Here is a 27,347-nt window from a genome sequence, read left to right as displayed (position 1 = left end):
AGCACATTGCCATAATGATGATTCTATATTAATGGTCATATTAAAACCAATCAGTAATATAATAACTCCTGAATTGGTTGGAATTGAAAAGTTTCTTCATCTTTGTTCAAAATTGGAGATGAGGGGATGCGATTCAGACGTCCGGAACCAGGCTGACCATCTTAGGGAAATTCTCTGAATGCTGTAGCATCTGTAGCATCAGTCCCAGACACTCAAAATGATGCCCCAGATCCTCACATTGAAATAAGTCCAACCTAAACTTGTTCTGATGGTTGAATGGCTCACAAGTGTGCACTTAAGAGCCCTGACTAAATCATGAAATCACCAGAGCCACTTTACAAACTGACCAGATGTAATCAGGGAGTCCATTGAGAAGAATGCTCTGAAGTAGTCAAGTCTGTGTTTCCTGTCCCCTTGTCATACCAGTGGGAAGTTTCCTCCTTTATTTTTTTATTTTTTGGCTGTTTCTGGAGAGGCTCTACCTGGTGCCATGAGTGGCTACTCAGTGTCCCTGTCCTTGTCACTGCTGCCCTGCAGAGTCCTTCACAGCTTCCCAGAGAACAAGTTGCTACCTATCTGCTCCGAGAAACAAAAACTGTACCTGGGTAGTCTGCAGTCAGAAAATAAATATGCCCTCTGAGGAGAAAAACATAGAGAGACAGTGAGTGGCAGAGCTGTAGAAGACTCGGAAAGGAAAGAAGGCTCTCTAGCCGGTGCCATCAGCATTCACTTATCCTACCAGCATTTGCCAGTATCTGCACTCTGCGCTTCGTGGACTGTCATCCTGCCACTAATTGCATCTGTGTTTTATCATGATGCCTTGTTATCTCCCACAAGGTCCTTAGGGTCATGTCAAAAGGGTCCCCTGTCAGCCAGCCACAGAGTGTGGCCGAGGAAACACTGGCCAGGGCCTCCCAACTAAACGCAAAATGAAAAAGTCCTCCCCCACCAACACACTGCACTGGTCGACAGGAGAGAGCAAGGGGGAGAGAGAGAGAGAGAGAGACAGAGAGAGAGGAAAGGCGCAATGGGCTTTCTCTTAACATAAATGATGTGCTAAGATCATGTACTGTCTGTAATAGCAGGCGCTGGTCATGCTTTAGACCATCACCTCATGCCCTTGCTCTGGGCCGCACCACTGCTCGGCCATTATCTTCACAACTTCAGGTGCTGCAATCAGCGAATGGAGCAGTCACAATGAAAGCCTTTTCTATCCATCTCCAAAACGGTGATCTGAGGTCAAAGGGTGAGAGGAAGAGTAGGGGCACAAAAAGAAAAAAATAAGGCGAGAGAAAGTGTGGAAAACAGTGGGAGAAAATGAGACCGTACAACATATTAAGACTGAAGGGCAGAGACAGCCGACAGTGTATGCGAGTGTATGAGGAGAGAGCCATGTCAGTATGGTCTTCTGGACATAGGGGTCATCTCTTTTTGTTGCATGCTGTAGTTTTGAGACCAAAATATTTTTTCTGGGATCACCATCTCTTGAAAAAAAAAAAGATGCAAGGGAAAAACAAAAAGAATGAGGTTAATAAATACCAAAATTAATACAGCTTAAAAGCTGATGGAAAACCCTCACTAAGAAGACACTCTGAGCATGAAATCTAATCAAATCGGAGAGAAGATGCAGTTTATCTGATTTTTGCTGGTCTGCGTGAGTAAGAAAAAGCGGAGGCTTATCTGACTGTTAAACCAAATAGGGCAGGATTTATTATTTTGTTAGCTCTATACATTCTCGATTGTACATGCTAGACAAGGTCAGATATTTGATTTATACTATTGATTTTATTTGATTTAACTTTGCTGCTGCCTTCCTATTGAATCAAGCACTGGGTAACTTGGTACAACCAAAGCTGGCATGGGCTAAAAGAGGACGTGCAATTGACTAAAGAGATAGCGAAGATAAATCAGGAGTCACTCCCCCCACCCATAGCAGAGGAGTGGGAACAGTCTGTCTCTCACCACTGCATGTCTTCTAGACACCCAGCGTGTGGCAGGGCCAGGCCTAACACATTGATCCAGGGTAACATTTCCTGTGAATCACGCCAGCCACACACAGAGTTTTTTAGTCAGCGCACTGGACTCTGGTGCTCTCTGAGTGGAAACCCCACTGTTTCCAAAGCACTTTAGCCTTCTATACATTCTTACAGAGTAAAGCATGGAGAAGTCCTTCATGGAAATGCAATCCTCCTGCCATGTGTGTTGTTATATATACAGACGAGTGACAAATTAAAAGGAAAACCCTGAATAAATGAGTGGAGACTTACAGTATAACAAATGCAGATGCTTCCACAAAGGAGGAAAAGATCTAAGTGACTTTAAAAGAGGGTTCATTGGAGGGGCATGGATGGCAGGACCTTCGACTACTCAAATGGCTGCTGTTTCAATAGGAACAGTGATTAAAGTGACATCTGCATTTACATCTATGGGAAAGAAATCAGTAAATAGAATTGGAAATTGTGGTTAACAGCACACATTTGATGACCATGATGTCCATGCATTTGTGCGATATGTAATCAAAAACAGAAGATCAACTCTTCCTCAGGAGACTGAGAATGTGAGTGCAGGATGTCATCAGACTGCGTCCGCAAGAACAGTCCATCAACAATTACATAGAGAGGGATGTTATAGTAGGGTTGCAGTGAATAAACCCCTCATTACAAAGATGAACATTTTTCACATTTGAGAATTCACTGGTGCAAATACAGGGATGCGGTAAAAAGTGACATGGACCAAGAGAACACTACAGACCTGAATGTATACAGTATAGAGACAAAAGTGGCCACAAACTCACATATTTCAATTTGACACAATAGTCTTAACTCAAGTTCCAGCTTTTGTTGCATCTCATGGTTTTCATCAGCAAATGTGTGCATATGCACAGTTGGTTCAGTTACATATTATTCATTATATTTTTTAACACATTAAGAAATAACAACTAAAACATCATAACAACTGAACCAATGCCATTTGCAGATGAAAACCATAAAATGCAGTTGAAGCAGTGGGCCTTGAGTTAAGGTTTAGTGAAGTATGAATGATATGCTTTTGACATTATATTTGGCAAAACGCTTCACATAAAAACATAGAAACATTTTTTTTAACTACAGTTTGATCTACTTTGATTTTGTAAAGCTTTTTTTTGTTTTCTTTTTAATTATATTATCATATAATTAGATTAAATATAAATGATGATATTGATTTAATAACCAACTCCAGCACATGGTAATCATTTGTAATAGCCATACACAGATGGTAAAATAGAACAGAGAAAAAAGAAATTTTTCTCTTTCTTTGCTGTTTACATTTTTTTTTTTAGCATTTTACACATTACTTGATAGTTAAAAGATAAGAAAGACAGAAAGAAGATTTGGAAATGTAGAGGAATGAACTGCAATGTATCTGTCACTGTTACATGCCACATGGTCTTCCACTTGAGTCACCTACAGGTGGAAATGATAATTATTTCTGGCACATTTTGCTAATTGGCTCTGAATTTAATAGACATTGCCTGTTAAGCTGACTTTGAAACGGAGACTGTCTTACATTAAATTCAAAGTGCTTTTTAATATGGTGTTTCTCATATTTTGTCCACCCCCTGAAGCAACATATCAGCGCCAGTTTCACATCTTGGCCATTTCCTATCTAGGCTGATAGGAAAAAAGCAATCCAATTTCAGAGAGACAAGGGGTGTGAGAATCCACCTGGGACACAGGCAGGGCTGAAAAGGTCAACCTGTATGTACTAGATATAGCAGAATCTGTGTGAGGAGGAATGAGCGTGTTGGGGCTGTAGCATGCATGCAGAGGTCAACACATGGGAAGTTGTGATTTTATGTGTGTGTGTGTGTGTGTGTGTGTGTGTGTGTGTGTGTGTGTGTGTGTGTGTGTGTGTGTGTGTGTGTGTGTGTGTGTGTGAATAGCGTGCCTGGATGCTGAATGAAAGATATCAGAGAGAAGCAGGAGATAGAATACAGGAGGTATTTTAACCAAATCAATCTTAATTATTCATTCCAACCATGCTGACAATTCCCATATAATACAGCTCCTGTGCTTACTTGATTGCTGGCAATCAAGTGATTCCTTGTTTTCAAAATGTTCCTGTTTTATGTTAAATAAATAATGTGTTAATGTTAATAAAAACAAAAATACAAGAGAGAGTATTCTTTAGTCTATAAATTAGGTGATGATGCAGACGGCTGGATCACTGCAGTGTCCATAATCAAAGTAAAGAATGCCCTCTTGGGATTCATTGGAAGATAACACCTATATAATCAGTGTTGATGTTGATTACTTTTACGTCCAGCGCTGATTACATGTCAAATGCCACAGTAAAATCAAAACTAACTAACTGTAAAATTATATTTATAACCAGAGTCACTACTGTATGTGAATGCAAAATAATTGTCACTGTGCCACAGGCCAAAATAAAAGCATAAAAAGCAAATAGTAAGCATCAGTATCACATTCAGTCAATCTCCACAGTTACAATCACTTTGCTAGCGGTGAGTTGCAGCCCCTTTTGCAAAATTTACACGTTAAGTGTCACTAGGGTCAACAATCCTGTTGTAACTTGTTCCCTCCCCTTCTCAACGTCTGCCCTGCATGAGCCAAGTGGACAGGTGAAGTCAACTAGGGATCGATGTCAGTCCATTGTAGGGAGAGAGCAGACTCTGAAGACACACATTTGCACTTTTCTCTTTCCCAAAACAGGATATGGTGCTAAAATTATGCTGTAGCATAGCCAGAGGCAGAATGTACAAAAAGGTCTTCAGAGGTCGTGGTTACTCTAATGTCACATACAAGGAACTTCAAATGTGACTTCACTATTGGGTGATAAATTGTTAAAAAAAAATAAATAAATACACGTTTTCTCCATCAACCACCCTGAAATGTTGACATAAGTGAAAGTGACATATTTACCTCTGGTCAGTGGGGCAATAATCACATCTGTACAGTGGCAAGAGAAATAAATTTGACACTGAAATGTGTTAAAAGAGGAAAAACTCGAGAATGGGATCTTGGCTGCCTAGTGCTGTGTATCCACCTGGAGAGATTATAAATTGATGTTGCAGTGCAGAGGATGGTGAAGCGGGAAGGACACACAACATTACATTTGTCAGGTGACCAAAATACATCAAGCATAACAGCTGGGTGACATGCGGCACAGAGAATGCTTCCAGCAGGTTTCCCATTTTCAAAATGTATATAATGTCCAATCAATCAATATAATCTCACCTCGAGATTACTTTTCCAAGGTTAAATTCAGCTCTCTGCAAAATACATAAAGCTGAATTAAGTGATGTGTGTGTGTGTGTGTGTGTGTGTGTGTGTGTGTGTGTGTTGTGTGGGGGGGGGGGGGGGGGGGGGGGGGGGGGGGGGGGGGGGGGGGGGGGGGGGGGGGGGGGGGGGGGGGGGGGGGGGGGGGGGGGGGGGGGGGGGCGGGGGGGGGGGGGGGGGGGGGGGGGGGGGGGGGGGGGGGGGGGGGGGGGGGGGGGGGGGGGGGGGGGGGGGGGGGGGGGGGGGGGGGGGGGGGGGGGGGGGGGGGGGGGGGGGGGGGGGGGGGGGGGGGGGGGGGGGGGGGGGGGGGGGGGGGGGGGGGGGGGGGGGGGGGGGGGGGGGGGTGGGGGGGGGGGGGGGGGGGTGGGGGGGGAGGGGGGGGGGGGGGGGGGGGGGGGGGGGGGGGGGGGGGGGGGGGGGGGGGGAGGGGGGGGGGCGGGGGGGGGGGGGGGTGGGGGGGGGAGGGGGGGGGGGGGGGGGGGGGGCGGGGGGGGGGGGGGGTGGGGGGAGGGGGGGGGGGGGGGGGGGGGGGGGGGGGGGGGGGGTTGGGGGGGGGGGGGGGGGGGGGGTGGAGTGGGGGGGGGCGGGGGGGGGGGGGGGGGGGGGGGGTGGGGGGGGGGGGGGGGGGGGGGGGGGGGGGGGGGGGGGGGGGGGGGGGGGGGGGGGGGGGGGGGAATTACAGACATGCAGAAGAAAAAAAAAAAGCCATTCTTTTACAGTTGTGATCCCATGTCCTGATTTCACACTCCCACACAAGTGTGCCTGGCGAGGTCACACGGTACCGTTCAATCATTCTGTCACTATTACAGGCAACCTTCCACCCACCGGCCACGCACATCCTCCCTGGGCTCCCTCCATTAAATAAATTGTGCTGTAATAATCTCTTGGCTCCTAATATTCGTGGTTGAGCACAGCAGCCTATTTTGATTACCCCACTTTCAGGCCCAGCCAGAACCATCTGTAATCCCCATGTTTTACCCTCACTAAATTAAAGGAGGAATTATTTAATGGAGACCGAAAGGAATAGTGTCATTCATCCTATGTAGTCTCACGCAGCCCTTTTCTCCACCTTCCCATGCAGATTAGCACTATAAGACAAGAAGACATGGCCCATGAAGGCACAGGCTAACACTCTACAGTCTGGATTCAGCTCATGAATTTCTTATTTAACGTGATGATCTCATATGGATATTACAGTCATTGGCATTAAGACTTACAGCACTGAAAAACTGACAAAAGCTGTTTAAATTGGGCTCTATATGTCCAGGCTTTATAGCATCTCATCTTGACTTTGTGTGTAACTCTCAATCAGGCTCCTGCCAACAGCCCCACAGAGGGGAATCACCCTCGCTGCAGCCGTTTATGTTTCTCCATCTCATTTTTCAATGAATCCACTGCCACCGATGGCAAGCTGGAGGCCTCGCAAGACCCAAACAAATCAATAGCAAAACGTAGTCTCAAATCAACCGTAATCAACCTGACTGAAATAGAGAATGTTGTTATTCAATCTGATCCTTCTACACTAACAAACACGACACACACGGACACACACTCTGGTACAGTAAGCATACTATATTTTCAACAAAAAGCCTGTAGCTGTTAGTGGCTGCTAATGCTCGATAAGGACTGCAAAGCTAAGGTTCAAAATTTGTGCAAGATTTATCAACATTCATCAAAGGAATAATAACCATGGAAATTATTTCCCCCAGATTTCCTACAAAATACAAGGGCAGTCTAAGTTCAGGTAGCTCAGCGACCATTCCCTCTTTATTCTTATCGAGTACAGTGAGATTTTCCTGAGCATTTTAGTCTCTTGAAGATTAAGATATGCAGAAATGAACAAGTAAACAGAGCTATGCTAATACCGTGAGAAGCTGTCCAAAAAACACTTTTCTATTTGGGCTAATGGAGGACATTAAAAATGCTATGACTCACTTTAAGCAAGGGAAAGAAATCATCAAATTAGAAAATGGTTAAATTCATATGAATTTGAGAACACTGCGGGCTTTTATTTGGTCAACACTTTGCCTAAAAGTTAACTTCTCTTTAACTGTATCACAGCCTTAATGTGTACTACATTTGCTCTACTTTTCTTTAATATATTCTCTGCAAAAAATAACAGAAGCCAAATTGTAAGGTGTCTTTTCAGAGGATTTATTTTTGCCACTGTCTAGGTATGTGTCCTCTGGGAAACAGAACTGGATGTGCAGGAGGAATGAAAAGGCTGTTGAAAAAGTGGACTTTGGAGAGGGGATGGAAGGATTCGCCTGACTGTTGCAAGGGGATTTAACTGATTGACAGACACTGCAGGACAGCCGACCCCCCTCTCTGATAGTGTTGGCAACACAGTTCTAAAGGAAAAAGGGGGGCTTAATAGAGCCTTCAGTGTAAAGAAGAGTTCTAATGTGCGACATCTTCTTTTCTATCTCTCCAGGGAAATGTGGAAGTCTTTCCAACAGATGTGTCCCCTGGGCTCTGAATCACAAGATAATTAAAAGGCACTTGACGATCAGAGGGATGCATTCTAATATTGTGCCGCATCATTTGTCTAGAACACTGCACAGTGCCGTTGTCAGAGGGCTCTATGCAAATAGGTAAGAAAAAAAGTCATCACCTGGTTTTCATCATGCAACGATAGGGAGGGGTATTATTTTGTCAAACACTGAGATAGCACAGAAATCTGGTTACCTCTAAAAAGGGCACAAGTATTATATGACTTTTGTCACTCTATTTACTACCAAGGACATGCCATATCAGTAGGTCTCAGCACAGCGTATGGTACAGCATCTTTTAAATAACAATCATAAAGTCACATTTTCGGGACAAGTAAGCAGAGCAGATATCCAGCCGAAGCATCCAGTGAGGAGCAGGGCAGAGGGCGCAGTTATCTCAGCACCAATCATATGTATTGCTCAACAATCCTATCAAACCTCCACAGATATTTTATGGTCACCGTGTTCTTAAGGTCAGTAATAATCATATTTATTTTCAGACTCCATAAAAATCAGTCATCTTGTAGGAAAGCTTGTCTCCCCTTTTTCGGGTTGTAGAAGTCACCCTCTGGTTAACTGACCATATCTGTTCACTGGGAGATGCTTGCTCAGAATCGAAGGAGGCTGTTCAGCTTTGGATCTGGAATTGAGGCTGTAGATTGGATTATGATGCCATTTTTAATCCGTCTTTTTCCCTTGCAAGATATTGCTCCACCCCTGCTTCTTAGCGTTATACAATACTTGACAAGAGGAGATTTTGCTGAATTCCGCCACAGTGATGACTATGTGATTCCTTGTGACACTCTAATTTGAGCTTATAGTGCCAAAGCTTTGATGCAGACATGGGAATAGAACTTTTAGTCACAGAGACCCTTCTCTCCTCTGGGTCCATTTAAAAGGTCCCACTCATCTCCTTGTGTACTTTAATTACAGTCATCTTGTCCTGTCCCTGATCCTCATTTTGGAGGAAGTAGGCATCCAAGTATCATGTTTCTCCTTTAGTTCATTAAAAATAAAGTACTAGCTGAAACTCATCTTAACATGCTGTGTTAACTGACATGAAGTAATGTTTTTCTCCAGCTAACATGTGATGGGTTTTAGGAGTTTAATACTGATAAAAGGGTGTCATAGATGTTGCCTTCCTTCAGTAATGGGCTATTATCCTTTAATTGACTTGTATATCTATTAGTTAATTAAGTTTATTTATCTGTTTATGTTTATATGTATGTCTTTCCCCTGTTACCAAGAGAGAAATATATGAGAATCTTTTCCCAAACAGTGATAACCAACCAGCACAGTCTCAGTTTTTTATTCTCCTGATTGAGTGCCACATCTGTGGTTTTAATTGTAGAGTTGATTGATTATGTAATCATAGTGTTGAGTGCTTGAACCGCAAGCAAACTGCTCTCAGATCGCCAAAATGTTTAATTATGGTAATATACAGTATCCACCCTCAGACCCCGGACAAGTGGGTGGCTAACCTCATTTTTTAGAACACTTCTCTCTCAGCACATTTTCATTTATCTATTTATTTTTGGTACATCTCACTGAAAGAGACACACATGCATCTATTTCACTGAGAGCAGTGTGAAACAGATTCCCTGTTTCGTTTGTGTCTTGCTCAAAGACACTTCAAAACTGATGGCTGGTGCCAAATCTCTGACCTTTCACTATCAGGACAGACTCCCCAAGCCCAAAATCACCCTTCCTCATGACATTTAACACAGTGAGTAAGAGAGCAGAGAGGGTCAGAGGAAACACAACCAGCTGGGAGGAGCACAACAAAAATGGCAGACTGTCTAATACATATCTCACTTCTTCACGATGACCTGTCCAGACTGTGTGTTTATTCGGAAATAGGAATCCCTAACCAACATACTATCTGAGTGGTATGAGTATAAAAAACAATATGCCAAGATGCCTGGTATACTTGTTAAAGGTTTTGACTGAGCAGACACAGACAAAATACTATATGGAAACTGACAGCTTATTAATGCAGAATTACCCAATCACCGATTGGAAACACTAAATAACAGAACTGATCACCTGAGTCTGGTTCTACCTGAATGAAACAACTGGCTGAAAGGCAAGCACACGAAATCCTATCATGGTTGTACAGATATCTCTTCTCTCTCTTTCTGTCTAACTCTCAATCATACACACAAACAACTAATAAAAAATAAATAAATAAATAAAAACTTTTCATGACAGCTTAAGATAGTCCATCTTAAATACAAAATTAAGCAGGAAAAATCCAACGATCTCAGCCACCACGGTGTATTTGTCCCTTCTCTCAGGATAAACAGACAGATAAACATGTCTGTTTTCTATTCTAGGAAGAGTCTTATTTAGCCTTTGCCTCCGACACCCCAGGCCTGTAAGCAGCTCGCACTACAACTCACATGTCTCTCAAAGTCAGACATCTTGTTCTTGAGGGAGAAAAAACCCCTCTCTGTGATAAGTGATAGTTTCGATATCGCATGTCATTAAATCATCATAGTCAATCAAACACCAGGCAGCCGAGACAACAGTCAATGTCACAGACAAGGAGAAATGTTACAGTACGTGTAACAATGATGATACTGCTCTATATCCCTTTACACCAGCACTAATGTCTCCACATGATTTAAATGATAGGTGGTGAATGCACTGGTGAACTAAATGCCAAGGCTGACACAGCTTGTAATGAAATAGTTTTGCCTGAATTATTTAACTAGAGAAAAATGTGTTCAATTAAAAGAGGCTAAGGTTCATTCCCTACGTACAATACAAGCGATGAGGTTGTCAAAATAAATGTATTTTGTCAAATTTATTTAAACTATTTTAGTTGAAGGAAGCAAATTATGTGAGCAGTTTCGATCAAAAGGCATTTCATCCTATGAGGCCCGTCTAATAATATCAACTCTGTATACACACCTGTTTATACTATAGAGTGTTTAGTGTGTACAGTATGCAGATCAAGCCACAGCATTGGCAACTGCCTCTGTTTTTGGCAATGAATAACAAGTGCAGACAAACAGCTCATACAAACAGGACATCTGAGATGCTAAAAATCTGAGATGCTAAAAAAGCCATATGCATATGTATGCATTTGCTTATGAGTTTAATTTCATCCACTATTTAAAAGCACTCTTTGATAACCCTTCCGAAATCTTAAAAGCGAGGACCTTAAATCCAGTTAAGAGCCTCCATGTGGCCATGAATCAGATGCATATGGCCAATAACATACTCAAGGGCACTACGACGGAATCTGTCCGACAACGACAGTGCCTATGGACTTTCTCTATTCGCTTTTACTGCGGTATTTTGTCAATAGTACAGACAACACTATTAAATGCTGAAAATGTGTTGATCAATTCAAAATTGCCCTACAAGTATAATTATTAATCACATTTAATTAAGTGTAAATAATTTAACACTGTTGCTTTTCAAAATAAAGAAAGAAGAATAAGAAAATCAATATGTAAGCCTGTAAAGACAATGTGAAGTGAAGGCCTCATCACTAACCCTAATCAGTGATAAATGAAGCCCCCTGAACACAGGTTTTCTCAAATAAAGGAGAAGAAACCACTAAAGGGATTCAATTATGTATCCATTTGGACAGCATCTGCACAAGATAGGTAAACTGGCCTAATTAGCAATGGTTGATATATCAGAGGGTTGTTTCATAACACAACACAGTGTGTCTTCAGGCCTCCTAACTAGTGAATAGAATTTTTCTTCCGTTATGGTACTGAAAAATTCCTCATTCATTTAGCCTATAAATAAATAGATGAATTGTAGGGGTTTCATAAAGCAGCCAAGCACATCAATAACAGTTATGTCTTTGGTCTTTTGTCTGTCTTTGGAAAATGTAATCTCTCAGCATGAAGGAGTAAGATAAGTGATGAAGGTGGTATAAAGCTGGATAAAACGATGACTGGGCTTCTCTTAAGGTGATGAATGCCCTAATAAATGATAAACACACTGAGAAAAAACATCTGGGCCTGTGCAAGGCATCTACGTCAAAGTGACGCCTTATGCTTAAACATTTGTTGTGAGGAGAGCACGTGTAAGGTGTCTGAATTTACCTGAAATCACTGTAAGGATGAATTATCCAAAATCCGGCGGATTTAACCCGCTCTTGTTCCCGTTCAACCGCCTTCTCACTTCCAAACATCCTCAGGGAGAACTTGTTGACCCCTGGTTGAAGCATCGCTCCAAACTGTCTGTGCATGAACCCAGCTTGATATAATCTCTCATCGTCCGGCAGAATTTGATCAATGCCATCCAACTTTATAAACCCTGCCTGCTGGCCTGGGGAGTCGTTTTGGGTACCACCGCCACCGCTGGCACCTTGCGCGCCTTGATCCGGCGGCCCATCACCGATGGCTCCGGGGGGGCTCTCCTCGCTTGGGGTGACATCCCCCTCGGTGATGAGGCGCCTCTCCTCCGCCGAGTCCGAGTCGTGCACATGCCGACTTGTGATGGACGAGAGGCTGCCTCGAAACCTCCGACAATCTCCATTTGAGCTGGTCTTCATCGGTCTCCCTATGTCCGTCTCCATGATCACAGACTCCCCACCTTTGCTCTCCCCGATGCCTTTGCAGCTTCCCCCAGAGGTCGGCGACGGTAGAGGTTTCATCCTAATACTCTTCCTCCGGGTGTCCTTGTCTGCGTCTTCTCCTTCGCCCATTATAGATGCTTTCTGTCCAATGTGCTGTGGCAAACTGTAGAGCCTTTTACGCATGGAGGAGTGCAACCTGTCCATTATGACATTGAGACACAGTGGAGAAAATTAAATGAATCCTGATTGTTAGGCTGTATTGAAACGATTATTGCCACCAGCCCCGCGCTCCCCTATCTGTTTGTGAGAGCGATCAGTCTGGAGCTAATCTGAATCCCTGAAAGCCTGCTACACATGACATGGACCGCCGTGGCTCTACTGAAACAGATGGGAGACACTCTTTTTCATAATTAGACTACCTGACAGTTTGCATATGTCCTCACGCACAGTCTGGGCGGTCCGCTTGGCCACTGCGTCCCCGATGTACATCTTTGTGCCGTTTCGACATTGTGCGCAAAAGTGGAAAAACTGCTTGAAAGTCACCTTTGCGTGACATGTGAGGGATGTGCCGACGGACGGTGATACGGAGACGAGAGAAAGGTCATGCGCGACGAAGGATGCTCTTTTCGTCAGATGTCTTGCCAGCTGCCGTCAAACAACGCGACACAATCATGCAAAATACAGTAGAGCATTCCAGGGACCGCTGACATCACTGATCCATAGTCAGGGTGCGTTTTGGTGAATTGTGAATATTCATGATGCTGATCTATTGGGTTGCCATAGGAGCGAGAACTGCAAATAAGCTCAGCCCACCTTGTTTAAAGGGGAATGCTCTTCCCATTCTTAAAACGCTCCACTGTTCTCTCAAGTTAAGGCTACAGGTAGGCGATGCAAACCCATTGTTCAGCTCGGCGAGGCAGGAGGCTCCAGATGGATAAACCAAGCAGTCTGTTTGCGATCCAGATGATCACGCTGATCCACTGCGTAATTTGCGCACACAAATACAGTTGAAGCTAGAAGAGGCTCGCGTTTTAGGCTCTCATAGGGAACGCAGAGTATGCGCGTGACTTCTCAAATGGTAACAAATACAAACAAATACATGCATTCTTTGACATTTGATATCATTTGTCAACCCAATTAGAAGTTATTATCCACAAAGTAACCTTTTTACAGACGGTGTCACAACAAAAGCACTGTTAAAATAAATAGTTTAACTCGGCTTAATTTCGAATTTGACATATTCTCTTCACGTCCAAGCTGATAACAAACAAAACCATTTTTAGAAAGGTGTACTGTCTTCAGAATAATGCACTTAAGTATTTTGATCTTATGAGTAAACCCTTCCGACAAATATGTAGGCTATTCTTTAATATCTTCAGTAATGATGTGTAATACTAACTTCACCATCGCCCCCCCCAACACACACACACACACACACACACACACACGCTCACACACTCACACACGCACGCGCGCGCACGCATGCACACACACACACACACACACACACACACACACACACACACCACCACCACCACCACCACCACCACCCCACACACAGCCAATAATTAAACATTTACCACATTCATGTGAAAATAGAGGTACCTTCAAGCCTTTATGTCATTCATTCAAGTCCTAAGTAGGCAAATGGGAGTTTCAATATATGAAGATCCCTTTCTTTCTGTCATAAATATCAATATGATCATAACAAAAAAAAACATGATAGTCTAATGTAAGTTTACAAGCAGATCCAGATTAATCCTACAAGAACATGGGAATATATAGGGAGAGCATTTCAGGATTTGTATAATAAAATTAAACCAATCTAACTTATCTATTGATTTATCTTTGCTTTATATTAAAGTGATGAATACAATTTGATTTTCATTTTGGTGAAAATAAAGACTTTTTGTGTTGGATTTTTAAAACTTTCTTGTTTCTAAAAATAATACTCTGCTATGATTAATATTTGTTTAGAAGAGATTTTCTAAGAGAAACATTTAGGAACCCTAAAGGAGTTTTAAATCAAAACGCAACTGGACTTGATTATTTGTCTGGGAAGACGTTTCACCTCTCATCCAAGAGGCTTCATCAGTTCGTGTACGCATCTGACCAGGCTGGGACTGGCTCCTTTAGGATACCATGACCTGGACAAATGAGAATATGCACAGGCAAACATTTAGGAACAAATGTTGCACACACTCCTTTCAGACCTTATAATTTAAGACAAAGAGAGAGGGAGAAAGACCGGTGTTTGTGACTACCATGCTAAACTAATGTCACAGAAATACAAATACAACGCTCCACACGTATAATCTGTAGTATTTTCCCATACTGAACATACCTTCTTTCACAGTGTTGTAAAACTGCCACACAGCCCATGTCAGAAACGTTTGCTTCCACACACTGAATGTACAGCAAACCTAGACAATATAAGTCACATGGCTGCACACTTTAGCATATTCTTGCTTATGTCCTACCTGTGCAGTGCGTTCCTTGTGATGAGTGTTCTCTTGTTAGGCAAGCTGACAGGCTGCCACAGGTATCTGACACAGCTGGACCAATGAAATGTCCAGATGGCTATATCGGCTGATATTAGTTGTTTTATATATATATATATATATATATATATTATATATATGTTTGTGTGTGTGTGTGTGTATTGTATACTGAGGCACTATATGTCAGCTGGTAAGTAAGAAGAAAATGTAGTACAGAAATGCCAAACTAGTTTTGAGGTAATTTAGAAACAATATCCTTTACACACATCTCTAGTGTAGAGCACTGACAAGTGGATTTTTAATCCTAATAATAAATGGAAAAATCTGATGAATCAAGGAATCTCTGTCCGTCTGTTTTTATGTGAGAACACAAATCTACTCAAGTGCACAAACCACTAGACAACAGAAAGTAACAAACTCAGCCTGCGTGCCTCAAACAACTCAACATCTTACCAGACAAGTTACCAGAGCTTGTTAGGGAACAGGACAGAGTTACTGAAACACAGCCATCCATGGAACAAGAAAAAAGATAAAAACCCCAATCTACTGAGGAAGCAGCTCGTGAGCCAGGCCAAAGGCCTCAGCCAGTCAACCCTGGGAGTACTAAAAATCTCAACGTGGTTGACCTTGTGGAGCCATCAACTCAACGACACAGAGTTTCCTTCTCTCCAGAGAGCACCATCAAAACGGCACATAAAGGAGGGACAGAGGACCAGCAAGAAAGAGAGGACTCGGCCTCAGAGGAAGACGGCTTCCACTGATCCATTCAACTTTGTCTTTGGATTGACTGTGATTCCATGACAGCCTGCAGCAAAACCAAAAGAACATTCTTCACTGAAGATGGAAGCAGAGGCAGCTGTGTCAAATTCTGTGTCTACTGACACACAGTCTGCAGAGACAGATGAAGCACAGTCTGCACTGAGGATGGAAGCAGAGGCAGCTGTCTCAACTGCTGTGTCTACTGATACAAAGTCTGGAGTGAAGACAGAAGCAGGAACAGATGTGTCTTTGCCTCTATCTGAAGAAGACCCCGATATGGAAATGGAGCTGACCAAACAGGCCCTCCATCAAATACCTGAGCTAGAGCTAAATCGGTTCATGGGTGAGACAGAGGAGAAGATATAGCTGCTGGAAGTAGAGAACCGAGCCTTGATAATGGAGGCAGAGCAGTTGAGACTAGAACTGACAGACATCACAGAGGAGAAGATGCCTTATAGTTGACCTGTCCACATCATGGAAGATGGAATGGGATGCTTCCCTAAAAATACAAAAACTGGAGGAAGCTCTCAAAGAGGCAACAGAGAAGAAGAAATCCAGGCACCTTCCAGCCTTAAAGCATCATTGATCAAGGTGCAGGAAGACCTGGACAAGAAAAGGCTCTGGACGGCAAGGAACAAGAGATCAAGGGATCAAATGATGGCTAAATCAATCAATCTGAAAAAGTGTTCTTCAGTGATTGAGGTTTACCACTGTATCAAAGTGTTCTCATATGTCTTGGACTAGTTCAACTTTGCAATGAGGATCTGGGCATAAAAACGTACTTTTGACTTCAATCTTAAGGCATGGTGCATTTTTGAAGTTTCAGTTTTCAACTTTTATTCCCAAAAAATGTTGGTACTAGTAAGTCAAAGTAGCTCTAACCCACACCTACAATCTTGTTTCATTGACCTGACTCCAGGTTTGATAACTCCTGACTCCAAGCTAGCTTTTTTGTTTTGGTTAACTTTTGTTAATGCCACTATCCGAGGGTTTCCCATACTTTCTCCTGCCTACACTGTGAATGTTTGAAATGTTTTCAAAATGGACAAGAACAATACAATGATTTGTGTGTTGTTAGTTATTAGTTAGTTTGTTCATAATTGTAACTTGGATGAAGATGTGACCACACTTTAGGACAAATTTATACATAAATGGAGGTAATTCCAAAGGGTTCATTTACATTTTCTTGCCACTGTATTTATAAACACATTTCCTCCATGAACAGAATATGGGGAGAAGTCAGCAGGTTCTTAGTCTCACCTGTAGGGCAGACATGTTGGTGGCTTGAAGAGCTTGCTGTAGAGCCTGGCTGAAGAGATCGTTACTGACTGGGGTCCCTGCTGGCATGGGAGCTACACCACTGGAGGGGTCAGACTAAATCAAAGACAGAATGACAGTTAAGAAAAAAAATAAAATAAATGTATTCATCTGCACGAAGGTGGCCAGGTTTTGTTGCAGAGATCATATTTCAGAAAAATATAAATGTATTGTCATCAGTTCACTGGTTTGAATAAAAATAATGGGTCTGTATATCTTTTTCAAAATGTAAATAAATCTCACCTGGCTTGCTGTTGTGGGAGTGACTGCACTGCTGTCAGGAGTGCTAGCGAGGGCCAAAGCTGTTGCCAGCTCACTCTGTGTTATTGGTCGAGGGCCTGTCGCTCCAATGTGGCTCAGATAAGGAAACATCCTGCCTGTTTCTTAGGAGCACCAAGCAAGCTCTGGGCAACAAGGAGGAAGAGAGATAAAACTTTAGGGATAAACTGATGGGGAGATTAAACAATCAAGGAAATCAGATGCAGGAGGTTCAGAGCAAAACAAAGAAGAAACCTATGTGGAGATGATTCTTCCAGCTATACAAGAACTGTGGGGGGGGGCATGATTCAGTGATCAGGACAGCCTTACAGAAAGCAGCTAAAACAATTTCTTCTTTCTGTGAAAAAAAATTGATGTAATCACATTGTCAATAAAAAATAACAAAAAGTGTAATCTTACAAGCCTTCATTTTGACTCAAACTCAATATGAATTTGTCATCAGTGGGCATTCATAGCAGATCCACAACAGTTTTCAATAGTGCAGCACTGACTGAGGGGGATGCATGCTGGACTTCAAACAATGCTTGCTGGTTTGAAATTTTGCCCAACATTCACTGGTGCTGCAAAACGTCATCAAGACACATGAGATTAAAACCTCACAGCAGCAACCACTTGGAGCCACCTCTGTGACAACAGACCTTTAAACAAGTTGGCTTAAGGCTTAAATGACAACGTGGTAAGTTGACATGACATGTGGTATGTTTTTATTCAAAGAACTTCAAATTAATTATCTCATATTGTCATCTCTCACACAGGGTATGCCATTTGTTTGACCTCCTTCTTCTGGCAGATCTTTTTTTTTTTTTTTTTTACATATGGGAAACATAGACTATAGTTTTCATATCTAGCAAAAAAGTTACCCTTGTAGGTAATAGTTTTATCTTTTAGATTTCTTTTCTTTTCACCCTCCTAGCAATATTTTTCTCGCTCTCTCTCTCTTTTTGATACTTTCAAGTCTATGGTTCTAATCAACATCAAGATCCATAGATTATTACCTTAGAAATTGATTTTTTGTTAAATGCTTTATCTCACAAAAAATCCTGGATCCACCCCTTTAACTTGATGGGCACCAAATTTGAATGGGTTCCTCTATGACCCAAGACCCATAAAGTTTGGTGCAAATCAGTTCAGTACTTTTTGCATAATCGTGCTGACAAACAAACATGAGGTAATAAAGAATGTTATCTCTCTAATACCTGCTCTATTAGGTATTCCATGTGTGACTTCCCTCCCATACACCTTAACCCATCCCCCTAGGTGTTTCCATAAAACATTACTCACATGTTATTTCACATGTGTCAAAAGACTAATGTAACCTTGAGTCTGGCCTGAAAATATTTTAGAACAGCATATGTTTGGGTGAGTAAACAATGTAACAGTGCATTTTGCCTGACATACTGAGAATGGCCCCCTTATTTGAAATGCTGGCCCCCATACACTCATCTTTTAAAATGCAAAAGCACACAACAGCTGTGCATGCACAAGATCACTCAGTGTTGTGAGCTGGCTGACACTACAGGATGTAGAATGTGCCCGACTTGACGGCAGTCTTTTTTTTACCCCACCCCTGCAGTCACCAGCAGCATCACGTCAGTCAAGTCAGTCAGCCTAAGTCAAAATGAATGCAGTTGTTGGTATTAGTAGGTTATTGTAAAATCGTGTAATGTCTGACTCAAGTGATCTGTATCAAGATATTATGTTCATGTTATTTCACTATATGGTAAAAAAAAATCCAATGGCAGAGATCATTTTAGATATTGTAACTCCCAAAATCAGTATCAGTCGGGATATATTATCAAGCCCCAGTTAGTTTCTAGTTTTCTCAAAGGCAGCAGCCAGATGTCAATGGATGGCTGCAGAAGGGTGGCCAGGGGCACCAGCATTACAAATGAGCTGGTATTCTTGAGAGCATCTTTGAACAGAGACCAGGGTTATTTTCTCCCATCAATATATGACGACTTGTCACTTGTTCAGCCATGAGACCATGTGATTCTGCTGAAATATGCTTTTACTGTATTTACACTGGCTGTATATGCATTCTATTATACTAATACTACTTTCGTTCTGTGTATGAAGTCGTAAGGTTAATTAATACAGTATTAATTAATACGGTACATTCATTTTGTCTCCACTTTATACATTTTTATTTCCTGGTATGTCCAGGCCATTAGTTTCTTTAATACTCAGTACTCAGCTACAACATACCAGACTAGATTATGACAAGAACGTAAAAAAGATGCAATCCTAGCTGACTTTTGTAAAATTTAATATGTTTCCCTTATTTTGCTGAGCACATTATCTATCTGTCTATCAGTGGCATGACTTTTACAGACTGGCAAGCAGAGCTAAGCAAAATATTTAGCATTACCTGAGAATGACACACTCCAATGATAATTCAGAATCCTGCACTTCCCTGCTGCAGTGTTGTTACCCTTTCCTGGCTTATATCATCGGGACTGTAGTTGGGAAGCACAAGGGAGAAGCAGGCACTTGGGTCTTGAGGAGTCGTAGCATTTATTTAGTGGCAATCCGCCTGAAGTGCACATATATTTACTGTTATGTAAAAAACTGCACTGCTAACTGCTAACTAATAAGCTAACTCTCTGCTCTTGTTGCCAGCCTAATCTCTCTCTCTCTCTCGCCCGCTACGCACACAACCTACATACTGAGCCATTCCTGAAAGGAGCTGCCGTACTTGTGTAGCAATATTCTGTCTCAAACTTCTCACAGAGATGATAAATCGGTGTAATTTCCACGTTAAACTTGCTACTGCTGCCTAGTAAGTTTAATGCACAAGTTTAGCTTCCGTGTATTCTCAATGCGCATGCGCAAACCTCCAAAAAAAGGAAAGAATTTGTTTTCTGGAAAATGGCCACCAACCAGGTATGGAGATTGAAACGCTATGGGCGTTTCGTCCCAGGCATCAAAGACAAAAGAGGACAGCCTTGGAAGGTAATTACTCGTTTTTAATGAAAGCCGTTATGATTACTAGACAGTTAACATTAGTTTTATTAAGCTAACGTTAGCTCTGTGTAGTAATACATTGTCTGACATTAGAAGCCGCTTGCGCAACTACCATTGTTGCTGGTGTATTGGTTCATTAGCATTGTGTGCGTACATATGAATTACAATTCCCTTATATTGTTGGTGGAGTTCTACCTGCTAGCTAGGATACTCGTTTTGGGGTATCCTAGTTGGCAGGTAGTTAGGTAGGTGGGTCTAAGGGCTGCTGATGTCAGACCACGCGATACTACACAGAACGCGGGTTATTACTTTGAGTCATGGAGCTATTTTTTTTTTTTTTTCTAACTTTCTCTGCATATTGAACTCTGGCTATTTTGATTCCGCCGTATTCATAATACTCTTTTCTATTTTTCCTTTCATTTTCTCCTATTTTTTGAGTAATCCATTGATGATTAAGTGTATGAAAGCTGTCTTTATCATGTTACTAGAGCTCATAAAGCTAGATGACCTGAAAATGTTTATTTTGCCACAGTCACAAAACATAAAGGTATTTTTAGTTAATGACATGGCAAAGATAAACGTTGCTTGTATTGCATACACCTTTTTTTATGTTGGAATCTGTACAGAAGAATTTAGAGATGTTGCAGTTCCAGTTTTTGTTAGTGGGAACTCATGTTAACTGATACGATTTCGTTTGAAGCTTCACTCTCAAGTAAAACAGTTCTGCAATGATTCCCAGTCCTGTTTTAAATTCACTTTTGGAACATGACACAAAATACTCACATGACAAAAACTCTGATTTCCAGAAATATAAATTTTAACAATAGCTTATTAATAATCGTATGAAAGGGATAAATATCTGTCAAAGTTGATACTGAACACGGTTGATTTTGGGGCTCAAGATATATTACTGTAGATCATATATTATAGCAATGATTTGACTTCTACTGTCTGGAAGGCTTGTGGAAGTGTATATTGCCTAATGTTATTTGAGTTTCAAAATATCAGTTCAGTTGTGAGCTGGGAAGATAGTTAACAAGTTGTAATAGTTGTAACAAATTGAGTAAGTGTAGCTTTAAGGATTGTGGCTTTGTCTTTCATTGACTGCATCAGACTCTAGATGGCAAGCTGGAGCTGCATGTTTTGTGTGAAAACAATGGTGATGGAGGACTGTGAAACTGAATTCCACCTACTTTATACTGTATTCTGCGTGACAACTCTGAGAGCAGAACTACAATAATATTCCAAACTATTAATTTAGATGGAATTTAGTTACATTTACAATAAGACTCGCACATAACAGGGTGTAACACACAGTTCAACTCAGTTTGTGATCATGGAAATATAAGCTTTCATCTGATTGATTTTATTTAAAAAATGAATCTGATCAACATTCATTAGCACTTTAAAAAAAACCCAATGATATTGAAAATGATATCAAATACACAGTGTCTTAACAAACAGTCAGTGAAATCATGTTCTCAAAATCTGATAGAATTGAGAACCTTATAAAGCAGTACTTATGAAATGCCTCATTTTATCTCATTTAATTACATCATCATTTAACCAAAGACCCAACACCCTCCAAAATGTATATTTGGAACCATCATGAGATTATCAGGAAAACTAACCAGTCACTGTAAATTTGCTCTGGTTAATATCCTCTTCTCTTCACCAGGTATTTAAGACAAATGACAGTAAACCTGAGATTGTCCTTACAATTGTGGAATCTGGATATTTGCTCGTATTGCAAGGACAGGAAAGCTTGGTAAGAGAACTATGTGGCTAGATTGACTGTTTTTGCTTTTCTTTATTTATATTTTGTTTTCATAAATTGTCCCTTATGCTGTACCCACAACATCTGAAGATTAACCATTATTTTCCATATTCTAGTACACTGCATGTTGTGATCCAGCCTTATGGGTGTGCTTGTTGGTAGTGAGAAGGCTGTTCTTTTAACTAACTTGTTTCTTTACAGCTTTCTGAAACTTGTGCAGTGGTTAATACCATATATGGGATTCGCGTCATTGCTGATTCCAATTCTACCATTTCACTGTAAAGCCTTACTGTCTTTCAAATTATTGGTTTGAAATGTGATTCAACCCTTCAGGAAAAAGAACAAAAAATGCAATAAGACACTAAAATATACCCTGAAAGATTAGCAATTATAGATTGAAATATACAAAAATTGTGCTGCAATAGCATGTACAAAGGGTATTCAAGTGATGATTAAAATTAAAATAGAGTTAGATTTAGGATAGACTTCAGTCTCACAAATACATAAAAATCATAAGTTGAAATTTGGTGGAGCAGCATGGTGCCTCAATTAATTCTTATATTCAAATACAGACTTTCAGCTCAGGGTTAGACCCTGATATTTCAGCTCTGACTGTAGCAGATGTCAGTGCATAAAACACTGTGTTGCATAGGTGTTGCAATGTGCCTTTACATGAAGCTATGTAATTCCAAAAATAAATTGTGGCTATAGGGGAATTGGTTGAAATCATTTAAGGCTGCAGCTGCGAATGTCATGCTCCAACACTGGCAATTTGTAGTACGTCACAGTTATTATTGGTTGTCCTCCCCCATATGGAAGGGAACATTGAATATGAATTCTATTAATTATAAGTAATGCTGGTCCAAAGTGGCATTCCTGGATGAAACATGACTGCTCTGCAGAGTGTACATATAGCATGTATCACTACACTGTAGCTTTTGCGTTTCTTTTTGTGCTTTGTTATTTACCAAGGATTCTATGTGAATATAAAGAAATTAACAAAAAATTATGTTTATGTAGAGACAGTATAATTACTATGTAATAGCATTTTTTTAATAACACCTTTTACAAAAAGGCTAAAAAGCAGATTTACCATTTTCTCAGCAGATTTTTTGGGACGTAAATGAGAAACAGAAATCTGCTTTCCAGATAAAAGGCTTCGATGAAGGCCATATGAAATATTCTGCTGAAGAGCTTGACATTTCTGCTCAAATCTTATGGGACTTGACTGGAGTGTTGGTTCAAGCCACAGGTCCCTCAGAACTTTCTGGGTACAGGTTCAAAATCAGTTAAAGACTATTATTGGGAACAATTTGGGCTCAGGCTCACAAAAAGCCTAAAACCACCTCAGCCTTGGTTCAGATTTTGATCTGGTAGTCAGGTTAGGCAAGAATTTGCATGCCTTTATTCCATTTCTATTTTATGATAAGATGGACTGTGTACATGTACAACTCCACAAGTAGGACAATACCAGTTGTGGAAAATCAGAGCAAGAAACTGAAGCTACCACAACAAATAATGGTAAACAGTGTGGTAATCCAACTGTTTCTGCACATAATCTTTTATCAGGTGTGCTACACTGTAGAAGTCAGCTTAAGCATGTAAAATAGTAAGAGTAGAACACAAATTTGGCATTTTCACGAGTTATTGTGGCCTAAGTTAGCTTCCTGCTCTGCAGACAAAAGACATTTGAGGGACTAACCAATGTCTCATTAATGGCGTTCTGGCAGGACACAAGGCTATCTTGCTGCGCCAGGGTGTCGAGCCAGACAGATATTCAGGTCAGACTGCAGAGAGCTTTCACTGGGGATGATAGACTGGTCTATTATGGCTTGGTGCAGTGAATGCTCAGGAACTTTCAATACAGAGAGCTCAGGCCTCTAGGCTACATGATAAGGTCTGAAAGAAACTTCTGGAATTGTCTTTGAACATCACTAAAATTTTGTTGAATTAGAGAAAGTCAAGCGGGGACTGATGAGCTTAAGTCCTCTCCTTAAAATATGATACTCTTGACTTAACAAAATAACAAAAAAAGCAAAACAAAAAAGTAAAGTCGGTAGTGTTTAATGCTTAATATCTTTTGCATTCATTCTTTCTGCATAAGTGTCAAACGAAGGAAAAAACCCACCACGAGCCACTAGAACAGCTTCAGTGCACCTTGGCATAGATTCTCAGGAAATCCTCTTGACAGATTGACACCATACTTCCGAGGAATATTCCCTCATTTGGTACTGTCACGATGGTTGTGGAGAAAGCTGGCTAACATGCCAGTCCAGAATGCACCAGAGGTGTTCAGTTAGTTTGAGATCTGGTGACTGAGAAGGCTATAGCATGTGATTCATATCATTTTCATAAACCATTCACTGAGCACTGCATGGAAGTATTTGCAGTGAAGATGAGTTTATGTTTTGTTTTCTAGCAAACAGTACAGTGGTCACCTAAGTTTGAATTTTAATACAAATTCATACCAAAGAACATGCTTCAGCATTTATATATCCCACGGAAAATCACATCTTTCTTTCACTGCAACTTAATTGAGACGATTCCCCCCTTGAATTACAAATCATAATATTGCTCAGTCTCAAAAATGTTTGAAAAAATTTTTATATCTACACTCATAATTATAAAGTCAAAAAAAAAATCAAATTTATCAAAATAGGTCATAATATTAGGCTATTGTTACATACATCTGCTTGTTTAAATGTGTGTGTGAATGAGCTTGTAAGCCTCAAACCTGAGGTTTAGAGGTTACTGAGTAAATAGAGACCCCTGCAGGCAGTTTCAGGTAACTATTTTTTTCTTCCTGATAAATCTAGAATACTTACTTTTGTCCTTGAATTTCATTCAGTAGTTGTTTCTGAGTGAATGAGTGGAAATCGAGCTGATGGAGCAGTAGAAAATTTGAATGTTTTTTAATTCAGTGTTTTTTTATGTTATCCATCAGGTAATGTAGCCTGTGGATAGAAATTCCCTGTCCTGGCTGCTAAAGATGTTCATTCTCTTGTCTTTTCTCAGGATACAATCCCATTGCTCTGTGGCTCAGACTCTCTCAAAGTACAGCAGAAATCTGATAACCTGATGCTTCAAGTTACTGTAAAGGTGAGTTGTGAGATGGATTCATACACGCAGTCATATGGTGGGTAGTGGCCTCTCAAGGTCTGGCCTAATACCTTGATTCTCTTGCAAGATCAAGATCCTCATATTTATTACTATAACAAATTGTAAAAGAAAACTATTAATACTCAAAATGTGGATTATTAGGTTTTTTTATACAGTTTATTCCAATGCTGTACTGCTGAACAGCCTCTCCATAGTGAAATTATCACTTGTATGATTTGCTGTTAACATTAAGCGTTTCATCATAGTTGCCTTCATGTGTACCAAACCCTTTTTATCTTAATGAGATGCTGATCCCACAAAAACATCATACAGACAGAAGAATATGTTTTCATTAGACTGACAGATAGAGATCAAATGTGTTTGTGGATTTCTGCAGGGAGAAAGTCGCATGATAAGGATGCAGTTTGATGGAAGTAGCAGGGCAGAGGCTATAAAGGAGTGTTCAAGTGCTGTGGAAAAACTGATGGAGTACTTGCCTGTCACCACTCAGGATGACACCCCACCACCCCATAATCAGCCCCCCACTGAAGTCTCTGCACCAGTGATACAGGTTGCCAACTTTACAGTTCACTAAATAAATTGTCTGTTCTGTAACCAGCACCGACACTGACAAAATGTGTAGCCTATAGAAATCCCCTAAAATATGGCTGTGACATTAAGAGTCTGGTTTGTAGCTGCTGCTTTTTTCTCCCTGCCATAGTCCTTGTTTGATGGGAATGAGACATTGATCTCTATGCAACTATGTATTTTACTCTATTTTTTTAAATTTAAAGATATATCAGTGTAATGTAAATTGCCATAGCTGAAGATATGCAGTTATTATTCACTGCTTAGTCAACAGTATTGTCACAATGCTGTGGTCAGCTTCATCAACAGTGGCCATATCATCCTCACTAGATGGTGCTATTTGCAATACTGTTTTATTCTTAGAGGTGACACTACAACTGCAGTAGGTGGAGTGAGATAGACTATATACTGCACATGTCTCATTAGCCAATTACAATGCAATATATGGTGTAGAATACAGTATGTCCCACCCCAAACACACACGCACAGACAGGAATGTAGAACAATAATATAATTAATTCATAAATACAACCATCAAAGTGGCATACCCCTTAAGCCACTGAAGAAAATAGTTCTTAATATTGCCTGTAACAGTCAAATTGTTGATAAGGAAAACAAACATTTTTGTCCAAAAGCTAAAAACCAACAACAATGACAACAAAAGGAAAAGAAAAAACATTGTCATCAAAGCATTTAACCAGCTGAAATGTACACTCTACAAATGACACAGGGATGAGATTGTTGGTGCCTCATGTCAGTACTTGCCTTTTATTTATTTTCAAACTTGAAAACACTCAAGAGGATATGGTTAATTAGAAACTGGATTCTGAGTTAAACTTAGATCCAGCTCCTCTGGGCTTCATAACATTTAACACGAAGGACTGAGAAAGGAATGGACTCTGCCACAGGGTTGAATTTGACCTTTAACAAACAGACTCACTGAAGGAGTTCACAGTGAAGATGAAAGGGCTTTGAGGGGTGGATATCTTTCAATTAGTAATGAAGCCATTGATTGGCCTCTTAACCCTGTGGTGTCATGCCGGGTTTGTCAAATCTTTTTTCTTCTTTTGTGTGTCACCCTGTGTCTGCAAACTTGGCAGGGAAAGGCTGTTGGAGTTGAGGCTGAGGTTGTCCAAGGATCAGTGTCCATCAAGCATCTTACACAGGTATTCATTCTTAAAAGTTAGAGGAAGCAAACAGCAGGTTATCCACAGCTAACAGCTGCTAAAATTTATCAGTCACTGTGCAATATATTGATTGTAAATTTGTGTTAAGTTTAACTAAGGAGCCAATGTTTTTATTGATTCTTACTGGGGTAAAGGGTTCTCAGTGAATTCACTTTGAACTGTTTCCCATTTTCTCACTGAAATATTCTTTGGACCATCCACAGCACTTCCTGGGAGAGACTGCTGTCACTCTACCTCAAGTATATCACCACGATTCTTTGGCACAGGGTGACTTTGAGCCAATCCTTCGTGTTTGTTTGCTGGATCCCAGCTTTCCTGCATTTGTGGAGAAGGTGGAGGGGGAGCTGCGGAAATTGCTTCAAGAGTGAAGACTTAACAACAGCTGAAGGCAGATAGGTCGAGTCAGTGCAATGGGTTTTTTCTTATACAGTTTGTGTAGGCAGTACCTGGTGGTGGTTTCTTGCTGTGCTGCCGATGATGAAATGTTGTTACATATTAGTTGTTATGGTATATGGCCCAAAGAGGATGTTTTCAGTTGCATCGAATTTAGGTGTTCAGA

General features: G+C 41.0%; 2 protein-coding genes across 2 annotated transcripts in view; one reads left to right on the top strand and one right to left on the bottom strand.

Annotated features, from left to right (window-relative positions):
- LOC111221325 (potassium/sodium hyperpolarization-activated cyclic nucleotide-gated channel 1-like) overlaps positions 1-12,521 on the bottom strand; it is a 68,599-nt gene extending 56,078 nt beyond the window's left edge. Inside the window, exon 1 of the mRNA XM_022744685.1 lies at positions 11,842-12,521. Within this exon, the coding sequence (XP_022600406.1) occupies positions 11,842-12,521 (680 nt within the window). The remainder of the gene's footprint in view (positions 1-11,841) is intronic.
- A 7,520-nt stretch (positions 12,522-20,041) lies between these two features.
- Positions 20,042-27,293, top strand: rec114 (REC114 meiotic recombination protein). The gene is made up of 6 exons (XM_022741170.1): positions 20,042-20,125; positions 21,816-21,905; positions 24,930-25,013; positions 25,411-25,584; positions 26,702-26,767; positions 26,992-27,293. Exons 1-6 carry the CDS (start codon positions 20,042-20,044, stop codon positions 27,154-27,156), a joined length of 663 nt encoding a protein of 220 aa, XP_022596891.1. The 3' UTR covers positions 27,157-27,293.
- The last annotated feature ends 54 nt before the right edge of the window (positions 27,294-27,347 follow it).

The sequence above is a fragment of the Seriola dumerili genome, unplaced genomic scaffold (genome assembly GCF_002260705.1).
Source record: "Seriola dumerili isolate Sdu_G_001 unplaced genomic scaffold, Sdu_1.0 BDQW01000003.1, whole genome shotgun sequence".
NCBI classification, from domain to species: domain Eukaryota; kingdom Metazoa; phylum Chordata; class Actinopteri; order Carangiformes; family Carangidae; genus Seriola; species Seriola dumerili.
The sequence above is the reverse complement of the archived record's forward strand: the minus strand, read 5'-3'. Positions and strand labels throughout refer to the sequence as shown.

What these genes read in the sequence shown, in the direction of transcription:
- rec114 (XM_022741170.1), top strand. Translation starts at nt 20,042, where the DNA reads ATGGCCACCAACCAGGTATGGAGATTGAAACGCTATGGGCGTTTCGTC. An exon ending in AAAGAGGACAGCCTTGGAAG is followed by an intron (nt 20,126 to 21,815) that starts GTAATTACTCGT and finishes TCTCTTCACCAG; the next exon opens with GTATTTAAGACAAATGACAG. An exon ending in TGCTTCAAGTTACTGTAAAG is followed by an intron (nt 25,014 to 25,410) that starts GTGAGTTGTGAG and finishes GGATTTCTGCAG; the next exon opens with GGAGAAAGTCGCATGATAAG.